At 40.3% G+C, this 27,428-nt stretch overlaps 1 protein-coding gene across 1 annotated transcript in view; it reads left to right on the top strand.

The window, feature by feature from the left end:
* The first annotated feature begins 10,102 nt into the window (after positions 1–10,102).
* Positions 10,103–27,428, top strand: part of LOC142194099 (zona pellucida-like domain-containing protein 1) — a 51,323-nt gene continuing 33,997 nt past the window's right edge. The window contains exons 1-2 of the mRNA XM_075263124.1: positions 10,103–10,208; positions 22,884–23,104. Of these exons, the coding sequence (XP_075119225.1) occupies positions 10,103–10,208; positions 22,884–23,104 (327 nt within the window). The remainder of the gene's footprint in view (positions 10,209–22,883; positions 23,105–27,428) is intronic.

The raw sequence follows: 27,428 nt of genomic DNA, 5'->3' as shown, positions 1-27,428 counted from the left end.
GTGACATACTACATTATCTGTACTCAGAGAGTTATCACTGTATGTTATCTGTGGTGTTACATAGGACTGCAGGTGACATGTACTATATTATCTGTACCCAGAGAGTTATCACTGTGTTATCTGTAGTGTTACATAGGACTGCAGGTGACATCTACTACATTATCTGTACTCAGAGAGTTATCACTGTGTTATCTGTGGTGTTACATAGGACTGCAGGTGACATCTACTACATTATCTGTACTCAGAGAGTTATCACTATGTGTTATCTGGTGTTACATAGGACTGCAGGTGACATCTATTACATTATCTGTACTCAGAGAGTTATCACTGTGTGTTATCTGTGGTGTTACATAGGACTGCAGGTGACATGTACTACATTATCTGTACTCAGAGTGTTATCACTGTATGTTATCTGTGGTGTTACATAGGACTGCAGGTGACATGTACTACATTATCTGTACTCAGAGAGTTATCACTGTGTGTTATCTGTGGTGTTACATAGGACTGCAGGTAACATCTACTACATTATCTGTACTCAGAGAGTTATCACTGTGTGTTATCTGTGGTGTTACATAGGATTGCAGGTGACATCTACTACATTATCTGTACTCAGAGAGTTATCACTGTGTTATCTGTAGTGTTACATAGGACTGCAGGTGACATCTACTGTATTATCTGTACTCAGAGAGTTATCACTGTATGTTATCTGTGGTGTTACATAGGACTGCAGGTAACATCTACATTATCTGTACTCAGAGAGTTATCACTGTATGTTATCTGTGGTGTTACATAGGATTGCAGGTGACATCTACTACATTATCTGTACTCAGAGAGTTATCACTGTGTTATCTGTAGTGTTACATAGGACTGCAGGTGACATCTACTACATTATCTGTACTCAGAGTTATCACTGTGTGTTATCTGGTGTTACATAGGACTGCAGGTGACATCTACTGTATTATCTGTACTCAGAGAGTTATCACTGTGTGTTATCTGGTGTTACATAGGATTGCAGGTGACATCTACTACATTATCTGTACTCAGAGAGTTATCACTGTGTTATCTGTAGTGTTACATAGGACTGCAGGTGACATCTACTACATTATCTGCACTCAGAGAGTTATCACTGTGTGTTATCTGTGGCGTTACATGGGACTGCAGGTGACATCTACTACATTATCTGCACTCAGAGAGTTATCACTGTGTGTTATCTGTGGCGTTACATGGGACAGCAGGTGACGTCTACTGTATTATCTGTACTCAGAGAGTTATCACTATGTGTTTTCTATGGTCTTATATGTTTCATATTTCTGTAGCGAAATTATAATAATAGCAAAGTTAAAAGCGTAAGTAGAACTTGCAGACAGGCACAATATGATTACTTTTAAGAATGTTTCTGACATTTTAAATGTAAGAATTTAGATGAAGTGACAAATATTTTAAGAAGGTTCAATTATACACTTTTATGTGTCTGTGTTTTGGAATAAACAAAGTACTTGAGTGACTAATGCTATGCAGTGTTATTGAAGTGTAAAGGGATTTAAAACAATGTCTGTCTGTGACAGAGGATGAAGCATGTCTGTAGAAAACATGAAGATGATCTTTCAGTAAGTCAGTTCTTTACATTGCTGTCTTGTCAAATTATAAATTGTAAGGAACTGCTTGGGCACTTGGCAGAGACCTTATGAATGCTTTTTGTTCCAAGCCACAATTTTTTTTTTCTGAAAATGATGGATGCAAACACTTTAATTAACTTTAGAGTTGGAATACAGCTGAAAACAGATTCTACATTGACAGTGTGTACAGATTTAGTAGGACTCCAAAGATTTACAATTTGCCAAGACGCTTAGAAAATTTCCTGGAAGTGTCTCTAGAATTACAGTCAGTGACATCAAACTTCTTTCTTCTTGCCTCACACATAGGTAAGAGATACAACAGCAGAAGGGATAACAAAAATGGATATGTCATTCATACTTGGGACATAAAAGATTTTACCAATGTAATCCCCAATTCCCAGGATCTCCAGCCATCCCTTGAACCATCCCTTGAACCATGTGCATCGGTCTTCCATTCATATAGGACTTAGTGCCTTGTTCTGGTGAATGATGAGGGGAAACCCATTTAATGACCAGCTAAAACGTTGCTATATCTGTACATTATTCTCTCATTATGATATAATGAAGAGAATAAATGACTGGCATGACCAGTGTATGGGTGGCACATAGATGTCATCCGTGTGCCACCCGTGCAGCGGCCGTGCTTCTGCAGCCCCATTCATTCAATGAATAGGAGGTGTGGAAGCTCAGTCACAAAATTGGACAGGAATAGGACCTGCTACATACTTTGCAGCCCATAGTGTTGGACCACACCCATGACCATGTATTTCACGGTCATGTGCATGGACCTTTAGAAATGAATGAGTCAATGTGATTAGAGATGAGCGAACAGTGTTCTATCGAACACATGTTCGATCGGATATCAGGGTGTTCGCCATGATCGAATCGAATCGAACACCGCGTGGTAAAGTGCGCCAAAATTCGATTCCCCTCCCACCTTCCCTGGCGCCTTTTTTGCACCAATAACAGCGCAGGGGAGGTGGGACAGGAACTACGACACCGGGGGCATTGAAAAAAATTGGAAAAAGTCATTGGCTGCCGAAATCAGGTGACCTCCATTTTAGACGAATAGTGGATTTCAAATCCGGGTCATATCAGAATGTGAACTTTGTGACTATGAGACAGGGATAGCTGTACAGGCAGGGATAGCTAGGGATAACCTTTATTTAGGGGGGAATGTTATTAAAAATAACTTTTTGGGGCTCTATCGGGTGTGTAATTATGATTTTTGTGAGATAAACTTTTTCCCATAGGGATGCATTGGCCAGCGCTGATTGGCCGAATTCCGTACTCTGGCCAATCAGCGCTGGCCAATGCACTCTATTAGCTTGATGAAGCAGAGTGTGCACAAGGGTTCAAGCGCACCCTCGGCTCTGATGTAGCAGAGCCGAGGCTGCACAAGGGTTCAAGCGCACCCTCGGCTCTGATGTAGGAGAGCCGAGGGTGCACTTGAACCCTTGTGCACCCTCGGCTCTGCTACATCAGAGCCGAGGGTGCGCTTGAACCCTTGTGCACACTCTGCTTCATCAAGCTAATAGAATGCATTGGCCAGCGCTGATTGGCCAATGCATTCTATTAGCCTGATGAAGTAGAGCTGAATGTGTGTGCTAAGCACACACATTCAGCTCTACTTCATCGGGCTAATAGAATGCATTGGCCAGCGCTGATTGGCCAGAGTACGGAATTCGGCCAATCAGCGCTGGCTCTGCTGGAGGAGGCGGAGTCTAAGATCGCTCCACACCAGTCTCCATTCAGGTCCGACCTTAGACTCCGCCTCCTCCAGCAGAGCCAGCGCTGATTGGCCGAATTCCGTACTCTGGCCAATCAGCACTGGCTAATGCATTATATTGGCGTGATGAAGCAGTGCTGAATGTGTGTGCTTAGCACACACATTCAGCTCTACTTCATCGGGCTAATAGAATGCATTGGCCAGCGCTGATTGGCCAGAGTACGGAATTCGGCCAATCAGCGCTGGCTCTGCTGGAGGAGGCGGAGTCTAAGATCGCTCCACACCAGTCTCCATTCAGGTCCGACCTTAGACTCCGCCTCCTCCAGCAGAGCCAGCGCTGATTGGCCGAATTCCGTACTCTGGCCAATCAGCACTGGCTAATGCATTGTATTGGCATGATGAAGCAGTGCTGAATGTGTGTGCTTAGCACACACATTCAGCTCTACTTCATCGGGCTAATAGAATGCATTGGCCAATCAGCGCTGGCCAATGCATTCTATTAGCGTGAACTGAGATTGCACAGGGGTTCTAGTGCACCCTCGGCTCTGCTACATCAGATTGCTACATCTGATGTAGCAGTGCCGAGTGTGCATCAGATGTGTAGTTGAGCAAAACTGACTCAGCACTGCTAAGTCTCTGCATTCGCATAGGAATGCATAGGCCAGCCTTCGGCCAATCAGCGCTGGCTCTGCGGGAGGAGGCGGAGTCTAAGGTCGGACCTGAATGGAGACTGGTGTGGAGCGATCTTAGACTCCGCCTCCTCCAGCAGAGCCAGCGCTGATTGGTCGAGTTCCGTACTCTGGCCAATCAGCACTGGCCAATGCATTTCTATGGGGAAAAGTTAGCTTGCGAAAATCGCAAACTGACAGGGATTTCCATGAAATAAAGTGACTTTTATGCCCCCAGACATGCTTCCCCTGCTGTCCCAGTGTCATTCCAGGGTGTTGGTATCATTTCCTGGGGTGTCATAGTGGACTTGGTGACCCTCCAGACACGAATTTGGGTTTCCCCCTTAACGAGTTTATGTTCCCCATAGACTATAATGGGGTTCGAAACCCATTCGAACACTCGAACAGTGAGCGGCTGTTCGAATCGAATTTTGAACCTCGAACATTTTAGTGTTCGCTCATCTCTAAATGTGATAGCCAGAAAAAACCCGTATAGTAGAATGACCTAGCACACAGTCATGTGCAAGAGGCGTTCTATTGAGACAGTCTGGTTTAAACATAACAGAATCCCTATTGAAAGTGTTGGGATACTGAAATAATTGGAATGTTCGTATGAATTGTAATGCAAACACCTTCCATAAAGAACATAGACAATCTAAAATACCAGCCAAGGTCAAGAAACATTGCAAGGAAAGATAAGGATTTCCATGGAATTATATTTATATTATGTAACAATACTTGGCTTTGTTCATAGACTTGGACAGGGATTTCAACACAGAACTCTTGTTTAGATGAGCTTGGTTTGATCAATATTACATAGATGCCCATTAATATCAATGAGGGTCATGTACAGTAGCTCTATATTCAGACTAGGAAAAGAAATCACAGGAGTCACCAGTGGAAAAATCAATGCTTTATTGCTTGCATCTGAAAACAAAGCATTGCAGATATCCAATGTAAATACAGTCCTATGAAAAAGTTTGGGCACCCCTATTAATCTTAATCATTTTTAGTTCTAAATATTTTGGTGTTTGCAACAGCCATTTCAGTTTGATATATCTAATAACTGATGGACACAGTAATATTTCAGGATTGAAATGAGGTTTATTGTACTAACAGAAAATGCGCAATATGCATTAAACCAAAATTTGACCGGTGCAAAAGTATGAGCACCCTTATCATTTTATTGATTTGAATACTCCTAACTACTTTTTACTGACTTACTGAAGCACAAAATTGGTTTTGTAACCTCAGTGAGCTTTGAACTTCATAGCCAGGTGTATCCAATCATGAGAAAAGGTATTTAAGGTGGCCAATTGCAAGTTGTTCTACTATTTGAATCTCCTCTGAAGAGTGGCATCATGGGCTACTCAAAACAACTCTCAAATGATCTGAAAACAAAGATTGTTCAACATAGTTGTTCAGCGGAAGGATACAAAAAGCTGTCTCAGAGATTTAACCTGTCAGTTTCCACTGTGAGGAACATAGTAAGGAAATGGAAGACCACAGGGACAGTTCTTGTTAAGCCCAGAAGTGGCAGGCCAAGAAAAATATCAGAAAGGCAGAGAAGAAGAATGGTGAGAACAGTCAAGGACAATCCACAGACCACCTCCAAAGAGCTGCAGCATCATCTTGCTGCAGATGGTGTCACTGTGCATTGGTCAACTATACAGCGCACTTTGCACAAATAGAAGCTGTATGGGAGAGTGATGAGAAAGAAGCCGTTTCTGCACGTACGCCACAAATAGAGTTGCCTGAGGTATGAAAAAGCACATTTGGACAAGGCAGCTTCATTTTGGAAACAAAAATTGATTTGTTTGGTTATAAAAAAAGGCGTTATGCATGGCGTCCAAAAAGAAACAGCATTCCAAGAAAAACACATGCTACCCACTGTAAAATTTGGTGGAGGTTCCATCATGCTTTGGGGCTGTGTGGCCAATGCCGGCATCGGGAATCTTGTTAAAGTTGAGGGTCGCATGGATTCCACTCAGTATCAGCAGATTCTTGAGAATAATGTTCAAGAATCAGTGACGAAGTTGAAGTTACGCCGGGGATGGATATTTCAGCAAGACAATGATCCAAAACACCGCTCCAAATCCTCAGGCATTCATGCAGAGGAACAATTACAATGTTCTGGAATGGCCATCCCAGTCCCCAGACCTGAATATCATTGAACATCTGTGGGATGATTTGAAGCGGGCTGTCCATGCTCGGCGACCATCTAACTTAACTGAACTTGAATTGTTTGTCCAAAATACCTTTATCCAGGATCCAGGAACTGATTAAAAGCTACAGGAAGCGACTAGAGGCTGTTATCTTTGCAAAAGGAGGATGTACTAAATGTTAATGTCACTTTTCTGTTGAGGTGCCCATACTTTTGCACCGGTCAAATTTTGGTTTAATGCATATTGCGCATTTTCTGTTAGTACAATAAACCTCATTTCAATCCTGAAATATTACTGTGTCAATCAGTTATTAGATATATCAAACTGAAATGGCTGTTATAAACACCAAAATATTTAGAACTAAAAATGATTAAGATTAATAGGGGTGCCCAAACTTTTTCATAGGACTGTATATATTATGCAATAATGTGAATTGCTCATATTGAAATATGTATATAAAATATAAATGTAATATTCTGAAAGTGATGTAGGGGTCTATAAGGGAGATGATGCCTTAACCAAGGCCTCTGTCCTGTTTAACCACTGTTCATAAATTTACCAAGAATTGGAAGTTTATGTTTCTGTAAATTGCCCCGAATTGCTTCTGTATGTCCGAAAGTGATGGATTGTACTAATCTGAATAGATTTTCCAGTCATCACATATTTAAAGCACAATATCGTACTATCAGAAGAATACAGTGCTTGTTATTCAGTGGTGCAGATATGTACGTTCTAGAATGGGAGAGATCAATACATCTGTTACTGTATGTGTAGCAGTCTCTCTAGGGCGTCTGAGTATCTGGTGTTGCATGTCCCACGGAGACAGTTTCACTAATGAAACCAAGTCCTGGAACAACATTCTAATAGGATGATATTGATTTGAGATCACACATGCTGGGAAGTTCAATAGGATAAAGCTATCTTGTTTACTTTTGTGATGAAAATGTAAGTGAAGACTTCATTTAGTCAGACAAGGTAAAGAATTGTACAGTACCATGTGCAGTTATCAGAAGTTCTTTCCCGTGCACCACTAAATCCATATTTATTTGCTAAGATGAAGATAAAAGTTTGGTTTAATTTTTTCTCTTCTACTGTAATTTCATTTAGTCTCCCTTTTTCTCGGTCCAATTACATATTTAATTTGAAAATGCTCAAGCAGTCGATGCTGAATAATGTTTCTAGGTCCCCTGAAAGATAATCACTGTTCAGTTCTCCCACAGCCATATAATACATCTATTTTCATTGTGAAATCATTGATATTGCTGGAATATTATTTAGCCATTTTGAGGGTTGTATTGCAGAAATGAAATGTAGAGTGCTAAAATATGATGTATGTGGATAATTCATTTTATACACTGCCGAAAATAAATATACAAATATTGTAGAGTCATGGGAAAATGGCCAAACACCTAATGCAATCTATAATGCCTGCAAAGGATAAATGACTTGATTATGATGGAATTTTATGGTATTTTCTTTCTTATGTACTACACTGGTTACCAATAAGCATTTTGGCACCTGTGGTCTGAGCAGCACAAGTGGCAATTACAGCCTCAACCTTCCGGGGCAGGCTTTCCACAAGTCCTTGTATGATGGCTAGTGGTATTTTATTCCATTTGGCTTGTAGTAGACCGGTAAGTTCTTCCACCAATTATGGATGGCTGCTGCACCCCTTAGTTTGGCGATCCAACTCATCCCAGAGGTGCTTGATAGGGTTCAAGTCTGGGTTGTGGGCAGGCCAGTACAGTCGGTTAACCTGATTGTCACTGTACCAAACCATGGTAGACCTTGCTACATGACATGGCATTGTCATCCTGGAAGTAACATTGTCCGACTCATAGAACCACCATAATATAGTAAGCACACTTTTATCTAAAATAGTGCAATAGGCGTCGGCGTTGAGTTTACCATGCACTGGGACTAGTGAAAGACTAGTGGTAAGCATTACATTGTTCCAAAGGGCCCCTTCACACGGAGTAAATGCGCCGCGCATTGTGGCGCGTTTACGGCGCGTGTACGCCGTGTTTTTTTACGGTGCGCGAATACACCGCGTAATCGCGCACCGTAAAAAAAGCGGCGTACACGCGCCGTAAACGCGCCACAATGCGCGGTGCATTTACTCTGTGTGAAGGGGCCCAAAGATTGGAACTATCATTACGTTTTACTACCCTCTATAAATATATTATAGGGGCAGATCAGCTTTTACATTAGCCTAAAGGGTACATTGTGTTGTATGGCATATATATGTTATCCACCTCTTCCTGCCTCCTGCCCTCTCTTCTCAATAGTGATTGACTCAAGCAGTCTCAGCTTAGAGGGGAAGGTATAGGGTGAATAAGTGCTAACTAGAGATGAGCGAGTAGTACTCGATCGAGTAGGTATTCGATCGAATACTATGGTATTCGCAATGCTCGTACTCGATCGAGTACCACTCGCTGTTCGAATGTAAACGTTCGATGCAGAACCAGCATTGATTGGCCGAATGCTATAAGTCGGCCAATCAACGCTGGTTCTTCTCCTACCTTTAGAAGTCTTCTCTGTGCAGCTTCCCCGCGGCGTCTTCCGGCTCTTCATTCACTCTGCCAGGCATCGGGCCTGGGCAGAGCCGACTGCGCATGTCCGCTTGTAGTGTGGCTCTGCCCAGGCCCGATGCCTGGCAGAGTGAATTCAGAGCCGGAAGACGCCGCAGGAACGCTGCATGGAGAAGACTTCTCGGAGGATCCAGCCTGACCCTCACTCATGGACTTGGTAAGTATAATTTGATTGAACGTTGCCTACCCCTGAAACGAGCATTTTCCCCCCATAGACTATAATAGGGTTCGATATTCGATTTGAGTAGTCGAATATTGAGGGGCTACTAGAAAACAAATATCGATCCTCGAACATTTTACTGTTCGCTCATCTCTAGTGCTAACCTATTTATTGTTTCAAGGCTCCTTTAATTCCTCTGAGACAATATTGTGACAGCAGATAAAGTTGAAAGCTACTCATATGGTAGAATATTGGCACCACAGTTACTGTGGGTTGTATGCTCTTCTGAAGAGAGGGGTTCTTAGGTTTCATTTCCAGGATTCAATCATAGGGGACATTTTGGGGTGCTTACTTCCAGAATAAGGGAGATGCACAAAAGACACCTTGGTGGTCTGAACAGTAGATAAGAAGGATGACTTGATAGGATTGGACATTACATGTCTGGTAATAAAATGTGTTAAGAGGGGGGTAATATAATTTCAATCTACTTTTTAGAAGTGACATAAATCATAATATGTGATGAAGGTTATGTTCATTCTGTAAGAGCAGCGTATTGTGTATATGGTCACTAATACAGATGAGAAAACCTTCAGTTTGTGTTCGGTCCACCAGTTTGAATCAAAAGTTCATTTGTTTCAAATCAGAAATACAAATTTCCTTAAAGAGTCAAGGAGTCATGTATGCTACTGCTATTATTGAATGATGAATATAAGTTAAGGAGTAGCATGTACTGCCTATTGAAGCTCCGAGACCATGATGCTAAATTAGTAATGGGCCCTTCTTTAACATATGCCATTTAGAATTGTAGCAATTGCTACCACTGCACACCCTAAAACTATGCCCCTGCCTATGTGGGACATTATATCTGCTGGCCTTCACCCAGAGACAACCGAGAATTAGAGATCTAACCTGCAGAGGGGAAAACCATGAAAAAGCAAAATAGAATAGAAGTCAGTTTATACCGAAATGTTAGGTACTTGTTACATTTTAATTTTTGTTCTGAGAAAATCCTGTGAAGGATCCTGTGAAAATTTAATTATGGCTAAATAATTTTCCTGGCTTTTAAAATACAATAAAAAAATGCTAAATATTTTTGCTAAATATTACAGAATAACATCATGGAAATCTATTAAATAATGTTATCTTTTTCTTTATGTTTTCATAGGCTTGGCCATGGAATCGATATGGTTGTTACTGCTGTTGTCAGTTTTCATGTTGCCAGTGGGTGCACAGTTTAATGGTTACAACTGTGATGCTAGCCAACATAGCAGGTTTCCAGGTAAGAGATACTTAATACTATTTATTTGCTAATATATTTTTGTACTCAATGCAGTTTTTAAGAAGACCATTACTTCTTTATAATATGGTCCATCTGTGTGAATGTAGGTACTTGAAATTATTTTCACTGTTGTTCCTAAAAATAATATTTTCCACATAATTGCACAATTGCTGTCTATTATGGTAGTGATTAGAGATGAGCGAGTACTATTCGGATCAGCCGATCTAAACAGCACGCACCATAGAAATGAATGGATGCACCTGCTACTTCCGCTTTGACGCCGGCCGGCCGCTTAACCCCCCACGTGCCGGCTACGTCCATTCATTTCTATGCGAGCGTGCTGTTTGGATCGGCTGATCCGAACAGTACTCGCTCATCTCTAGTAGTGACAACTGGGTGAACCTTATATAGTAGTTACCTGCTTGAACCTGAGAATTGTGAGAATTATACAGTCTACAGTAAACACTATACAGTCTATATGCTATATATTCTAGCAAAACCATGGAGATGTCACCTGTAAAAACATTCAACAAATACGCTGGGATCCTAAAACAAAAAACACAGACCAAATAGGTGTCCACAAAGTTACGATGGGGCATCCACTCCAACCTAAGTAGAAAGCAAAATTACTCACTCCTCAAATGAAGAATGTAAAGTTTAACAGATAATTCAGGCCATTGGGTTGGACATGATCAATCCAACAGATTCATTTTCTTCCTTGCCTAAATAGAGTTGTCCCAATCGCTGTCTTATATCAGTTGTCTGACCCATTCAATGAGACAACTTGTGGTAATGTAGAAGGTAATGCCTAATATGTTTTAGCTGAATTATTGAAATTAGGTGGCTTGAGGTATTTAAAAATTAAATACTAGGTTCATTCTAGTATAAAGTAGAAAGGAAAACTTTGATCTAAATTAGCAATAGCATCTTTTCCAATTTAGAATAAAGATAAAATGTTATCCACATGTAAATTGAATGGAGGATGTGGGGAAGTTAGCTCAGTAGAAGCAGTGGTGCAGACCCAAACAATCAAGACAGGGACACAAAATGTGCAGTAAACTTGTTTAGTTGGAAAAAAACAGGAAAATAAACCTTGACTTCAGGCACAAAATGAGCAAAACAAAATACAGCCTTAACTTCAGGCAAAAACAAAATAAAAACCTGCTTGTCTGAGTAAATAACTAAACAGAACTGATAACCTAACTATACATGTGGCTTACTTCCAGCCACACAAACAAAACAGGAGCAATATTGTGTTACCGGACTCAGGGTTACAGGACAGAACCACACACCTTCCTTCCCCTCCTGGAACTGCCCTGCAGCATTTTCTGGTCCAGTAATGAGCCAAGGATCTACACCTGTGCTGAGGCCTACTCCAGATCCGCCCTGGACCACACATTTCAGAAACCTGGGGCTGATGTATCTGGATTTCAGCACTCTGCCTGTCACCTTCTTACAAGGATTAGAAATAGTATATTGACTTGTATAAAAAATACTTAGTCAAAAGACAGAACCACCACTTATATAATACTGAAATGTATTAAAGATCATGATAAATAGTGACACTGTAAACTATCTTAATAAGGATACATATAAATGACCGTTTGCTCAAAATACATACCATTATGGGGTGAGATGGCCTATTGCCATTGAAAGAGAGGAAAACCAAAAAAACAACATCCCACTTCAGTTGCTGAATATTACGAACAAGCTCTGGTAACCTTTCTAGGAAATTCAGTCACTATATAAGAGTATGCACAACTTAGCTTTTGTAGGGCCCAGATTACACAGGTACAGGAGGCAAATAAAATCATTTTAAAGGGGTAGGAGCACAAAATTATGCTAGGTTCAGTCCAGCGTTTAGGTCTTTGTTGTTTGGGTCCACATGGGGACCTGAAAGACGAGACCGTGTCCACTTAAAAAACAGTCACCCAATATAATGGAGTCTGCTGGGTTTCCCCCTTGCAGGACTTTTCTCTCTGCTGATTTTAAGAGGAATCTGCGGCAGAGTCATCTATGAGGAGAGATGTGAATCCATCCTTAGACACATTTCAAATTGATCCACAGGGCAATATATGAGTATATTTTTCTGGCTTCAAATTCCAGATTTGATAAACCATTGATAGACCTTTGTGATGGAATTTAGAAACACAGCAGATCAAAACATTCAGGATCTAATATATCCTATGTGTCATCTTGGAGATGTTCCTTCCTGAAGTAACCTCTGGTTCTACTTTTTCATGCTATAATCTTCTGCAATCTTGAGGGCTTTGAGGGCCCATAGGTTCTCTTGATCCATGTGACATAATACTTCTGGGGGTCCTTCATTTTCTCTTCTTTTATTGGTTGCCTCCTGCTATGCCCCCACTTTTGGAATTGATTGCACAGATGCAAAGATTGATGGGATTGGAACGGTAGATGTATACTGACATAAGAAAACACATACTAAATAGAGATGAGCGAGTACTATTCAAAACGATAGTTTCGAATAGCACGCTCCCATAGGAATGAATGGACACTGCGTCCATTCATTCCTATGGGAGCATGCTATTCTAAATATTGTAGCCTGTTGATTGGAGTTGAACAACTATGAAGGACTTTGATAGTCTTGATAAGGGTGTTTACTTTCTATATTCTGTGGACCTTGTTTGATTGGACCCTCATAACAGGGTAAAATGTCATCGCTATTACTTTCCTTTGCATATTTCCTTTTCCTTTATGCTAAGGAAATAAAAAATCTACATAAAAAAAATAAAGTGCTTGTTAAAAAAAGACAGGTCACTGGTAGACAGACATAAAGATATGCTCTACATAGACCAAACAAATATAAAATCTGTATCCTTGGTTAGATATAATACAAGTTCATCTAATGTTTAATAAATCTTGACTGGGAGAAATCTTTGTAATCATGAAGTCAACAGAAATGTATAAATTATGTTCTCACTTAATGGACTGAATACTATAAAAAAAATCAAAATTAAAGCATAAATGACAGCTCATAATTTACCAATAGGCTCCTGGGCAGCCACGATGGTAATTTCTTTTCTCTAGCTGCTATTGAGTAGATGAAGATCTCTCCCTGCAGCAAGACAGACTCAGCTAATGAAAGCTTATTACTGAACATTTTACCTGTGTACCTCCATTGCAGAGATATGCTGTAAAATGATCTACAGATAACTTTTAAGAATTCCCGTACTTTCAAATTGCACATTGTATCACAATGGAACATGTTCACCTGCGCGGTGTTAGTCTAAATCCAGAAATCCAGGGCTATAGATTAAATCATCAGGTAGGCTGTTAAGTTGGCATTCGGGAGGAAGGCACAAAATAGCTTGAGGGTTAAACAAGTCAGAACAGTCCAAGTTCTGGAAATAAAGTATACAATATAACACAAAGCAAAGTATGATATTCTTCTCTCTCCCTGAAAAGACATAAAAGAGGAAAGACGTAAATATGCAAGACACCGCCCAGGTTATGATGCCAATTAAAGGGATGAGTTCTTTTAACTAAATATTTTTCCCATTTTGCTTATACTAAAGAGACTTTGAACAAATGTAATATTAGACGCGTGAAAACATGAAACGGAAATTATTCTTAAAAATATAACAAAGAGTGTAACTCTTTTCCCTTGGAATTTTTAGAAAATAGGTCATGAAATAAAAGAGAGCAAACTGTACTGTAGTTTTTTTTTTTACTTTTTCTCGTTGTGCTTTTCATCTATCTTTTAAGTTGCCACAAATGCTTGTTTAATTAAATCAAAAGTGAAATATTTTATACATGTATTTAATATATGTGTGTGTTTGAACTCTGCATTTCATCTTGCTCTGGGCTTTTCATCTGGTAGATTCAGTTTAAGCCAATAAAATTATAATAATTTACTGCAGAAGTTGACAGGAGATATGGAAACGCTTTCTTCAAAAAAGAGGGTTATAATTGGAATAGTATTCATCAACATAATGCTTTTATGAAACCCCATCAGAAAAGATGCTAGATCTTGTTATATCAAACAAATAGACACTAGTTAAAGTGGAGGTTCATTTTTACTGAAACAAAGGTGACCCCATTGACGTATACTAGTGACTTGCATACACGGTAATTCCTTATGTAATGGATAAATACTAGTAAGATTTCTCCGTCAGTGTAGCGCAGATGAGCATGGTATTTGTCATGTTGTGCCTCTATACGCTTTCTGAAGCAAATCTTCTGCATTATCTTTCCATAGTTAATCATCAGGGCATAAGGAAAACAGTCAAAGACAACTTTTCCCCACTTCTGTCAAGTTCAGTGCTTTGCTTCATTTAATAGGCATTGCTCTGGATTCCAGCACAGTTGGACAATTTGCACAATTTAGATATCCCCCACAGTTTCTGAGCAACTTGGTGTCTGGTTGTTTTGTTATCGCATATGCTATTTAGACTCTGTACGGTGGAGGGCTGTGCCAGGTAGGAGCAGGCAGGAGATGTGATTCCAAGCTCTGACAATGTCCACCTCTAATTGGAGCTCTGAATCACATCACCTTTCTTGCTCCTGTCTGACACCACTTGTCTGACAGTAGAGAACCTAATTAGCATTAGCCTGAACTTGCTGAACTGATTGCTCAGGAACAGTGGAGGCTAGAGAAAAAATTCTAACTGTATTGGAATCAGTATTATTACATCCGCAACATTATTATTGCTCATTCTACAAGCTTGAAGAAACCAATAATACAGCAGTTTTTCATGTATTCCCATTCATGTCCCGTGATACCATCTGTTGTGTACAGTGTTTGCTAACATCTTGAATTTAAAGGGGCTCTATCACTGGGAAAAGTCATATTTATCTAAACACATCCTTGCATAGGCTTTAGAAAGTCTATTCCACACCTACCTTTAGTATGTAGATTGCCTCAGTGGTGTCTGAATAAGTCCGTTTTTATTGATATGCTAATGAGCTTCCAGCCAGCTCAGGAAGTTCCCAGCAGCCTCCTCTCTCCTATTATCTTCTATGTGTGTGAAGCAAACAGGAAGCTGAGTCTTCATCATCATCAGAAGCAGTCTCCCATGGAAAACAACAGGAGAGGTGTGCACGATCTATCGTGCACCAGTCTAATTAGCATATGAATAAAAACGGACTTATTCAGAAACCAGTGAGGCAATCTACATACTAAAGGTAGGTGTGAAATGGACTTTCTAAAGGCTAGGCAAGGATGTGATTAGTTAAACATGACTTTTCCCAGTGATAGAGCCCCTTTAAACCATTGTTTTCAATGGGAGGCAGAAATTGCAGGGTGCTGAAAAAAGCGTCCTGTTCGATCTTGTGGCAGATTTCCTGCTTTGAGACTCCCTGCTGATTATACCCATTCATCTGGGCCTAATCAGCAGCATAAAGTCACAATGAAATGCCGATGCCCTGTATCAGCATCCCATTTTGGGTAGATCGCAATGGGAAAATGGTGTTGGAAAATGAAGAGGAATTCCTGCCACTTTCTGCCATGTAAACTTATCCTTACTCTGGTCCCTTGAAGAACTTATGCTACTAAAGCAATATATAACCTGTCTATGTTTGACTTCCCGTTATATTCAAAGAGAAAAGACATGACTCCATTGAAGGGATCTGCAGGGGTCTCAGTGGTGAAGTATGCTAAATATTCAAGAGGTCCAGCACAATAAGCTTTAACACCATAAAACCCACTCCCATTTACATATGTATTCAAATCAATCCACTGCCAGCAATATATGAGGTTAAACATATATAACTTTGTATATTGCTGGCAGATTTCAAGATATCATAAAATGGTGGGTGGGGCTTAGGGTGTTCAAGCTTAGTGTGCTGTACCTGGAGTACACCGAGCAACATTTGAACTGTTTTTGAACTTAATATTTTCCTTGGTGCCCTCACATCATATATTGCCCCCGTTGTGATCCCTATACAGTACAATTCCTCCTCAATGGCGCCTACACAATATAATGCTAACACATAGTACATTACTTATAGCCCCTGCATAGTATAATTCCTTCCACATTACAATACCTATAGTCCCATTATAATACTCCAAGCACAGCCTCCAAACAGTATAATGCCCCCAAACCACCAAATAGTACACAGTGCACACTATGTCAAAGCAAGAGAGCAACCAACACACATCACGGAAGAGACTGGAGCATATTCACCATTCACACCCCAGGCCCCACGATAAAACCGATAAGTACTTCTGTCAGTACTGATGGAAGAGATCATTGAAGTTTTACCTGTGAATCCACCCCTTTGTTTACACCAGTACATAGGAGATAAATGATAATGCCAAGTGTAAATTTACAACATGGATTTCATTGTCATCAAAAAAGCATATTGTCTACAAATCGAACAGGTACGACTCAACATTCTCTAACAATAAAATGAAAAAAATGCTCTTTATATTTCTAAGTAACTTTTCAAATACTTCTGACTTCAATTTATGGAGAAATCTGTCAAAAATATTGTTCTTAAATACTCATTTGTGTTTAAAAATGACAAATCCTACAGCGGCTGTTAAGTACACAGTTTGATCCACAGGATGGAAAATAACAAAGTAGAAATCTATCGCCAGGGCAAGTAAATTTTCCTTTTTCGGATAGAAGTACTGTAATAGTGAAGGTCGTACAGGGAGAATTTGTTATCTTTTGAAATACATTGTATAAATATTTATATTTCATTGTCTCCTTATTGTTCTAAATGTAGCAAAGTAAGGTTAAGGTACCATGTAGCGAGCCGCAGCCGTAAAACACTGACCTCGGCAGAAACACAAGGCTTTTTTTTCTGCAATGTTTTTTTTTTTTAATTTTTTTTTTACAGAAAGTCAATTCTGCAGAGTTTTCCTCCATGGATTTTCTGCATCTATTATTCCTATATGGAATATGACAGCATTTCCGTAGGTATAACTGACATACTATGATTTGTAAAAACACTGCTTGCGTTTTTGAAATTGCAACATTTCCACTGCAGATTTTGTTTCTGCAATCTGTGGTTGGGATTACCTAGAATCCAATCCACTTTGCAGGTACGCAAAACACTGTGTTTTTACAATGTGGGACCCCCTGCCTAAGTCATAAATGATCATATTCCATTAATTAATTGTGAAATGCCTTAAGATACATATGACTTTCATTGTACCTACTAATATCCTCTCAGTGGTATGTTTTCAGTGTTGTTTTTATATATCCACTCACTGATGTTTAACTCACACCTATTTAGCTATGCAAGGTATATTCCTATTTTATTTCCTATTTAAAGTTCATAATAACAATGATCATCATTATGAGGATGTTCTCACAGCTTATGTGTGTACTGCTGATCCAATGTATAATCAGAAAAGGACATTTTATTTAAATCAGGTTTTGATTATTCACATATTTTTACACATTTTTGTAGTTTTTCTTTTTAATTTTTTTATGTGACCATCCATCAACGAAATATTGCAGTTTTCACTTATATGCTGGTATTTCTTTGTACCCACTTGTCAGATTTGCTGTATATTCAGGCATTGTATGAGGAAAATGTTCTTATATTCATGTGAGCCTGGTATAGTTAATGACAGCCCTGTTACACTGCTGGAAGCCTAGATAAGGTTGGATAGCAGCACTATAAAATATATACATATATAAGGCTCTGTATGCATCTGAATGAGTCTGTGCATCTGATCTGATCTATGAGATTTCTCTGTCTATTGACCCCCATTCATTTTAGCTGCCATAACGTGTATACCTCCTACTCTGATAACAATATAGAAGTACAGGAGGGAAACGTGTCTCCAATGTGGTCACCTCCAGGGAAGGTATTACAAATAAAAAGAAATACCTGCAACTATAGACCAGTATTTATTGTCTATATAACTAAATATAATTAACTAGTAGGAGGACCCGGCTTCGCATGGGTATATCTAATTTTTTGCTTGTGTAATGGCTCCATAAGAATTGTCCAATTTTGCACTGGTGTATTTTGTATATTGTTTGTGTGTGTCCATAAGCGTCATGTGATCATGTGTATCTCATTTCGGATATCAGTGGAAAACCTGCGATCGGTTGTTATGGAAACCTGGAGTAAAGCTGTGTATATGTGACCTTGTGTAATAGTGTCATCCACAGCACCCTGCCCCTTTAAGGCTGACAGAAAGTAGTGAAGAAGAATGGCTGGATTGCTATGCAAACCTGGAGTAAAATTCTAATATGTGGTACTCTGTGCAGAGCCGTGTATCTAATCTTCCGGCGTGTGGTGCTGTGTGCTGATGCACATATCTATCTCATTGGTATGTGGTACTGTGTGGAGTGGTGCATATCTAATCCTCTAGTGTGTGGTACTGTGTGCAGTGACATGTATCTAATCCTCTGTTGTGTGGTACTGTGTGTAGTGGTGCGTATCTAATCCTCCCCTGTGTGGTATTGTGTGCATTAGTGCATATCTAATCCTCTGGTGAGTGGTATTGTGTGCAGTGGCGCGTATCCAATCCTCTGGCATGTGTATTTGTGTGAATCCTCTGGTGCTTGGTACTGTGTGCATATGCGTGTATCTAATCCTCCGACTTGTGGTACTGTGTGCAGACATGCGTATTTAATCCTCCGGTGTATGGTACTGTGTGCTGACTTGTGTATCTAATCCTCCAGCCTGTGGTACTGTGTGCAGACGCCCATATCTAATCCTCTGGTATTGTGTAAAGACAAGTGTATCTAATGCTGCGGGATGTGTAACTGTGTATAGACGCACGTATCTAATCCTCTGGCGTGTGGAACTGTGTGCAGATGTGCGTATCTAATCCTCTTGCATATGGTATTGTGTGCTGACTTGTGTATCTAATCCTCCAGGGTGTGGTACTGTGTGCAGACATGTGTATCCAGCATGTGGTAATGTGTGCTGACATGCGTATCTTATCCTCTGGCGTGTGGTACTGTGTGCAGACACGTGTATCTATCCCTCCCTGTGTGGTATTGTGTGCAGTAGTGTGCATCTAAACCTCCGCCGTGTGGTAGTGTTTGCAGTGGCGTGTATCTAATCTTCCATTGCGTGGTATTGTGTAAAGACATGTGTATCTAATCCTCCAGCATGTAGAACTGTGTGCAGACACGTGTATCTAATCCTGCAGCATGTGGAACTGTGTGAAGACGCATGTATCTAATCCTCTGGCGTGTGGTACTGTGTGAAGACTCGCATATCTAATCCTTTGGCATGTGGAATTGTGTGTAGATGCGTGTTACGGTTCTGTATATATAAATAAAATAATAATTTTTAAACAACAGAACCTCTGGGCTGCAAGGCACTGCAGCGAGGTTCACAGGCCCTATGATGGGCGGCCGTCTGCCTGAGCGCAACAATATGGCAGTACAGCACAGTGTGCACAAGGAGCAACACACAAACGCCAGTTAAGTTCACTGAGCGGATGCGACAGTGCAGCTCCCAGTGTGAACAGGGTGCAACCAAAACCTGCCAGTTAAAGTCACTGGCCAGGTGCACCTGTACTGCAGAAGTAACAAGGCTGCCAAGGGTTAACGCCACCCCTGGTCAGCAACACAAATGTTCCTGCAACAGCTAGGAGTTTAACACTGAAGTGTGACAGTACAGTAAGGCTATCTCCTGAGACCAACCTGCTGCAACTCTACAGGCTGGAACAGTCTCTACTGCTCCTAGCCTTGGTGTAGAGCTGACAGAAATTCAGGATTTACCAGTCCTAACTACCCAGCACCCAGATAACAACAGAGGAACCCCACACCGAGGCCTAGTCTGGAATCCTGCCTGGACACTGGAGCCTTTCCCTGCAACTACTGTCATTAGGTTTTCAGTCTTTCTGATACAAAGTGTGAGCGCCGGGCAGGCGTCGGCTCACACTTTTTAAAGGGGAGTCCCCGCCCAACAGGGCGGTGGCTATGACCTCACTGCTCATGCTCAGTAGGCAAGAAGTGGCACTTATCCTGTGAGCGACTCCAATAGGCCTGAGCATGCTCAGTGGGCCGAAATCTGGACTTACACTCCAGACACCTAACTACATGAGGCCGAGGGCGAGGGTTAGATTGACCCGCAGGTGGCGCTGTGCGCTGAGAGTGGACCCTGCGGGACCCAATCCTAACAATGCGCATATCTAATCCTGTGGCTTGTGCTAATCCTTGGCACGTATCCAATCCTCCGGTGTGTGGTATTGTGTGCAGTGGCACGTATCTAATCCTGCATGCCCAGGTGTTGTAGGGAGGTCATACAGGTACGTGGAGGCGACACACACTACTGAGCCTCATTGTGTCATGTTTTAAGGACATTACATCAAAGCTGGATCTGCCTGTAGTGTGTTTTTCCACTTTAATTTTGGGAGTGACTCCAAATCCAGGCCTCCATTGGTTAATACATGATTTCCAGTGATGATTTCTGTGTGATTTTGTTGGCATCACATTCAACTTTGTACAGAACAAAGTATTCAATGAGAATATTTCATTCATTCAGATCTAGGATGTGTTATTTCAGTGTTCCCTTTATTTCTTTGAGCAGTGTACACTACCCTTATTAAAGTCAGATATATAGTAGGTAGCTCATGTTTTGTTAGTATTCCCTTGTAGATACTGGAAAGCTGGATTCATGGACTCACAGTAATGAAACTACAAAATCAGACAGCCAGTCAGTTACAACATCTGTTTTCTCAATTTTAACATGCAGATTTTACTATTTGTTTCACCGCTTACAACAGAGAACAGTTACTTTTTGGGGGTGTATTTAAGTCTAGCATGTGTTGTGATGTGTTGTGACAGTGGTATTTTTTTTAAGGGGATCTTATGCCACTTCCGCCAACTTTATCTCTTTGCATTAGGTGCTGTTCCACTGATTCCGACAAAGCTGGAATTTTTTCTCTAGCCCCTACTTCTCCAGAGTAGAAATGGGCGAACTGTTTTGACATCAGCCGAGTTTGATCTGAATATCCCAAATTGTTTGGTTTTTAAGCAAAAATTAACAATTTGAGACTTGTCTTGGATCAACTAAAATGGCTGCCACAACGTGCATTGTTGTAAACTATTATACTCTACAGTAGAGCTGCATTGGAGGAATTGAAGTCCTGGGAAGATATTTTCTATAGTTGTGTAAATGGGGTTATGTAATTTGGCTCATTGAAATGTATATCAAAGAAGAGAAACTCAGGATATAATTCCATCAAGACAGCCTTTGTTCTGAGGGCCCTTCATTTCACAATTGATATAACTATGTGAATAGTTGTACTGTAGTACCTTATGGTTTATGTGCAGCAGAGTGTTGCTGGGATACTAGCGCACCAATTTAGCATGTGCAAAATTGAAAGCGTACTATATAAGAAACAGCTGTGTGTACAGTGTATGATATAATATTAATAGTCTGTTATAAGGGGACATTCCATTTGACTATTACTCTGTACAGATGTTCTGCCTGTCAATTTTCTGGGTTATATAACTTTACTATTATTATTATTATTATTTTTATTTTTTTTAATTAAAGATGCTGTCTAGGAGAAAACTTAAAAAAAAAAAAAAAACTAGGCTGGAGGACGTGAAAATCAAAACAAACAAACAAAAAATCTTACATGGCAGTGATGCTCCATTGCCTAGCAGCACTGTCCGGTCGGGCTGCTCTGATGTTTTCTGGTGGTAGAAGTCCTCGCCAGTTGCAATGTCCCATATCACTTTTATTAGGCCACTGACTGACCTTAGCTGTCACGTGACCACTGAGAATGATCAGCGACCTGAGGAAAGGATCCAGGGACATCACAGGTAGTGACATCTTGTTCCCTTCGCTGAGGTAGCGATTAGCCTCAACAGTGTGACGGGGACTTTCGCCTTTAGAAAATAACAAAGCAGCAAGCCTGGGAAGTACCCCAGCATTAGGAACAGGTGATGGTTTTTTTTGTATTGTTTTTTTTTTTTTTTTTACCTCCCTCAGCCTAATTAAAAAAAATATCCTTGACATCCCCTTTAAGTCAAATATTAAATAGAATAAATCTGAAGCTGTGATATTTCTTACCTTTTACATATCTTAAGATGGAGTATGACTTTGTTCATCTGCCCGCTGACATTCGCTTAAGAAAAGCTCCCTAATGTGGCTGACATTCTTTTGAGTATGAAAAATTTGACTTAGTGGGATGCAAGGCAGTAAAAAAATAGAAGTTTTCACGGACCTTTTGCACCTCCATCATCTGAATGTAGAATTATAGTTCAGTCCCATTCCCAAGTGAATAGACCCGAGCAGCAATACCAAGCACAGCAGATATGCAGTGTACAGTGCTGTGCTTTGTATTCAGTAAAGAGGCTACAACATTCATCGAAATGCTGAGGTCTTTTCAAACAGCTGATCAGTGGGGATCCCATATATTGAATCCGATTGATTAGATACTGATGACCTATCTTAAGTTCCTCTAGTATGAATATGAATAATGTTAAATTATAGCACATCCAAATTTATTTAATTATTTGCATATATCAATACTCATTTGATAAACAAATAATTTCTAATGCTTCCTCTGCCATCCCAGACCTTATATTCCATGCATAAGTGGTTGCATATACAATTTGTTTGTTATATACTGTTTGCCTTCTAATTTTTTTCTGTGTTACAATTGCATAAAGGAATGTAGTTTGTGTTTATAAGGCCAGAAAATGATGTTTATCAATTTCTAAGTTTTCAGTACATTATTCGCTCTTTCTTTTTCTTTTTTGTGGTTCTCAGCGGAAAGAGATATCAGTGTCTACTGTGGCGTACAGACAATTACGATGAAGATAAACTTTTGTACAGTTCTCTTTTCTGGTTATTCGGAATCAGACTTATCACTTAATGGAAAACATGGAGATGCTCATTGCAGAGGCTTCATAAACAACAATACTTTTCCTGCAGTGGTTATTTTTACAATCAACCTGAGCACCTTGGAATCTTGTGCAAATCACCTAGTGGTAAGCTAAGCTTTTTTACTTCTTTATTATACCTACCCTAAACTTGCAAACAAAAGTCAAAATATTTCATTTTAAAGCGCACTCTATGTCCTTATTTATCTGTTGACTGTTTACATGATTCATATGGATACTCTGAAGATGCAGCCGGGCTCAGCGCACGGCCAGCACTGCTACATCGTAGATGAAGCAGAGCTGGCCGTGCGCTCAGCTCGACTACTCCGGGGATGCAGCTGAGCTGAGCGCACGGCCAGCACTGCTACTTCCAAAAAAGGGCAATGGCAAAGATTTGTGTTATGCTGAGGAGGATATACCAAAAGCAGAACATTTTAAAAAATAGAAAAGAAGACTGCCGGATTTTAATAGCATTAGTAGATTAGATATTGGTTTTTAAAATCTATTTTCAAAACCACACATACTCCGTCACTTCATACATCAACAATTGTTTATTATTTATTTTGCTCATTATACTCCAGAATTAGTATATGACTGAGGTATTAAACATAATTCTAATAGTTCATTGCATAAGGACACTAAGACATTTGGAACACTGGCTATGGTAGTGCCAAAAATTTTACAATTTTTGGCAAACTATTTTGGCATTTCAGTTGAATGTTTCCATGTCTGCATAATATATAATAATAAATTTTATTTATATAGCGCCAACATATTCCGCAGCGCTGTACAATTTGTAGGGTTCAAATACAGACAGAAAGATACATTACAAAGACCTGCTCGCAAGAGCTTACAATCTATGAGGTAGAGGGAGTGACACAAGAGGTAGCAGGGGCGGCATTGCTTATGCAGAGGTCAGACACTTTTGTAATAGAGGTGACTGTCATTACATAAACATAAGACTTTATGAGCCGTCGACAGTCGTGTCCTTTAACATGTGGATGGAGCTTGGACCTATAAAGTTAGCATGAGATGACATCATATCATGTGGGGAAATGTGGGAGCGGGGACAGAAGAGGGTTAAGAGTTTACGTTAGACATTGTGATAGGCTTGTCTGAAAAGATGCGTCTTTAGTTTGCGTTTGAAACTGTAGAAATTGGGAGTTAATCTGATTGTCCGGGGTAGAGCATTCCAGAGAAGTGGTGCAGCTCGGGAGAAGTTTTGTATACGAGCATGGGAAGTTCTGATAATAGAGGATGTAAGTGTTAGGTCATTGAGTGAACGGAGAACACGGGTTGGGCGGTAGACAGAGATGAGGGAGGAAATGTAGGGAGGTGCAGCATTATGGAGAGCCTTGTGGATGAGGGTGATAACTTTATATTTTATTCTATGATGAATAGGCAGCCATGTAATGACTGGCACAGACCCGAGGCATCGCTGTAGCGTCTAGCCTGGCCGCTGCATTCAGAATAGATTGTAGAGGGGAGAGTTTAGTGAGGGGAAGACTGATAAGTAAGGAGTTACAGTAGTCAAGACGAGAATGAATCAGAGAGACAATAAGTGTCTTTAGTGTATCTCTGGTAAGGAAAGGGCGTATTCTGGAGATGTTTTTGAGGTGGAGGTGGCATGAACGTGCGAGTGATTCAATATGAGGGGTGAAGGAAAGGTCAGCATCAAACATGACCCTGAGGCAGCGGGCCTGCTACCTAGGAGTTATAGTAAGGCCTGAGACTACAATGGATATATCAGGGACAGATCTATTCTACCTATATCTATCTATCAGATCTATTCTATCTATACTATTCTATCCATTAGTATGTATCTAGTGGGAGGAAAATGGTATACTTAGTAGAGATGAGCGAGTAGTACTCGATCGAGTAGGTATTCGATCGAATACTACGGTATTCGAAATACTTGTACTCGATCGAGTACCACTGGCTGTTCGAATGTAAAAGTTCGATGCAGAACCAGCATTGATTGGCCGAATGCTATACAGTCGGCCAATCAATGCTGGTTCTTCTCCTACCTTTAGAAGTCTTCTCCGTGCAGCTCCCCCACGGCGTCTTCTGGCTCTTCATTCACTCTGCCAGGCATCGGGCCTGGGCAGAGCCGACTGCGCATGTCCGCTTCTAGTGCGGGCATGCGCAGTTGGCTCTGCCCAGGCTCGATGCCTGGCAGAGTGAATTCAGAGTCGGAAGACACCACGGGGACGCTGCAAGAAGAAGACTGCACAGAGGATCCAGCCCGACCCTCACTCGTGGACTTGGTAAGTATAATTTGATCGAACGTTGCCTACCCCTGAAACGAGCATTTTCCCCCCATAGACTATAATAGGGTTCGATATTCGATTCGAGTAGTCGAATATTGAGGGTATACTCGAAACGAATATCGAACCTCGGACATTTTACTGTTCGCTCATCTCTAATACTTAGCGATAAACTGGCAGTGAAAACTACATTGGCTAGGTACTAGCAGTAGGTAATAACAATATTTTACAAAGGTAACCTTAAATAAATGTTTAGTTCCCATTTGTATTGATGCCTCGCTAATTTATCTGGGTGTACTAATAAGGGCCCTGAATGCAGAATTTATTTGATAACAGTTTGAAACTATTTATATGACCACTATATGACGCTAGTTATTCTGGACACTATATGGCATTAATCAAATCAAAAAGGCTTTATTACCACATTCAGACATACATTTGGCATTGCCAAAGCAGATGGAGTGGTGGGTATGGGGATGGTTGGGTTGGTGGAGAGGGTGGTGGGGTCATTGAGTTGGGGTTGTTAGAGTGGTTCTGGGTTATGTATTTCCTATGATATGATTTTATGCCTGTCTCATGTTCAGGCAGCCATTTTGTCTGTAGTATCCATTTCTAACCCACATCTGAACCTTTGTACTTGTTAGTAAGCCAGATTATGAAGCAACTAGATACCAGATGTTCAGTTTTTGTTTGTACTTTTAGTTTACATGGAAATCAGGAAAGAGCTGTCAACGTTTATCATTTTCAGTACAATTGGATGTAAAAGAGATAAGGAAGAGGGAGTGTGGGAGCAATGATAGAAACCAGACTTAGTGGAAAGCCCCCAAATTTCCTTTTTGCGTAATATTAAAAATGGATTTTTGGCTAAATTACCATTTTAGGATGTCATGTTATTTCCCATAATCTGATTGGATGTTTCTGTATTGTGACCACTATAAAATAAACCGATTCTGGGCGAAACTTTGCAGAGCTCTGTCTGGACACACAGAAGTATAACTTGTGTATCTGTCTGTAATGTCTGATTATACGGTCTACCTGGTCGGTCCTGGGGTAAGATAAATGACAACTGTAACAGGGTGTATATGGGTGGGTGGGTTTTTGGGTAATTTGGGGGGGGGGGGGCAATGAAGGGGTATATTAGTCAATGGGGGTTTCATTTTCCCCTCAAGTGGTGGCAGGTGGACACGTTTTGGGCAGCAGTATCCACATTGAACTCCTCTTCTATCAGTAGGATGTAGAGTTTCCTCTTCTCATCTACAGAGGTGAAGTCTGGAATGTGGGCAGAGAGTTTTTGGAAGTAGATGGCCCTCACATAATTTGACAGCTGTATAATACTAAAGTGAATGTTTGCACTTTATTAGGAAACAATTGGTCAAAACAATATCTGGATGGCATATAGTACTATCTTTTTTGGACCTTGTACACAGTATTCATCTGCATACTGTAAAACACTGTTTCTCTGAATGCTGTATAACACATTTTTTCACTTTTTATATATGATAAATCTTGCCATAGTATACAATATTTCTTTTCATATTACATAATTTATATGTGCATAGTATTAAAGGGGTTTTCCCATCTCAGTGTTTCAGCAGTCTGTATGCAGCCTCCTCTTCTCACTTCCTCTACTTCTCCCCCCTCACCCTTGCTGAATGGGCCTCACATTTATGCAGATCAGATAATAATATGCAGATGCTTCTAGAGAAGGACTCAGTGTTATCTGAGTGTTTACATAGAAAGATAATAGACAGGGTTTTAAGAGCAAACTGCATTTAATTGAAATGTCCTGTCAGTAAGAGTAGTGAGTGAGTGATGTCATTTGTCCTATAGATCAGTGGTAGCAATGCTGTGTAAACAATGGGAGGAATAAGTTCACATAGCAGGCAAACAAAGCAGCATTTCTAAAGCAATATATTTACCAAGAGTCTTCAATTTACATAAGCTACTAGTATAGATAGGATCCTTAAGATGGGACAACCTCTTTAATATAATATTGACCCAATTTAAAGTTATTCTGGCACTGAATACACATATATACTTTTATCAGGACATAGCATGATACCAGGGCCATTTTAATACTTTAATAGTGGGTCCTGTTAAGGAGTTTCCTAAGTGACCCCTACATAATAGCTCTGTGCTCCACATCTGTATACTATTTTATCTAC

The sequence above is a fragment of the Leptodactylus fuscus genome, chromosome 2, assembly GCF_031893055.1.
Source record: "Leptodactylus fuscus isolate aLepFus1 chromosome 2, aLepFus1.hap2, whole genome shotgun sequence".
In the NCBI taxonomy this organism is placed as follows: Eukaryota; Metazoa; Chordata; class Amphibia; order Anura; family Leptodactylidae; genus Leptodactylus; species Leptodactylus fuscus.
Note: the sequence above shows the minus strand (reverse complement) of the source record. Positions and strands in the feature narration are given on the sequence as shown.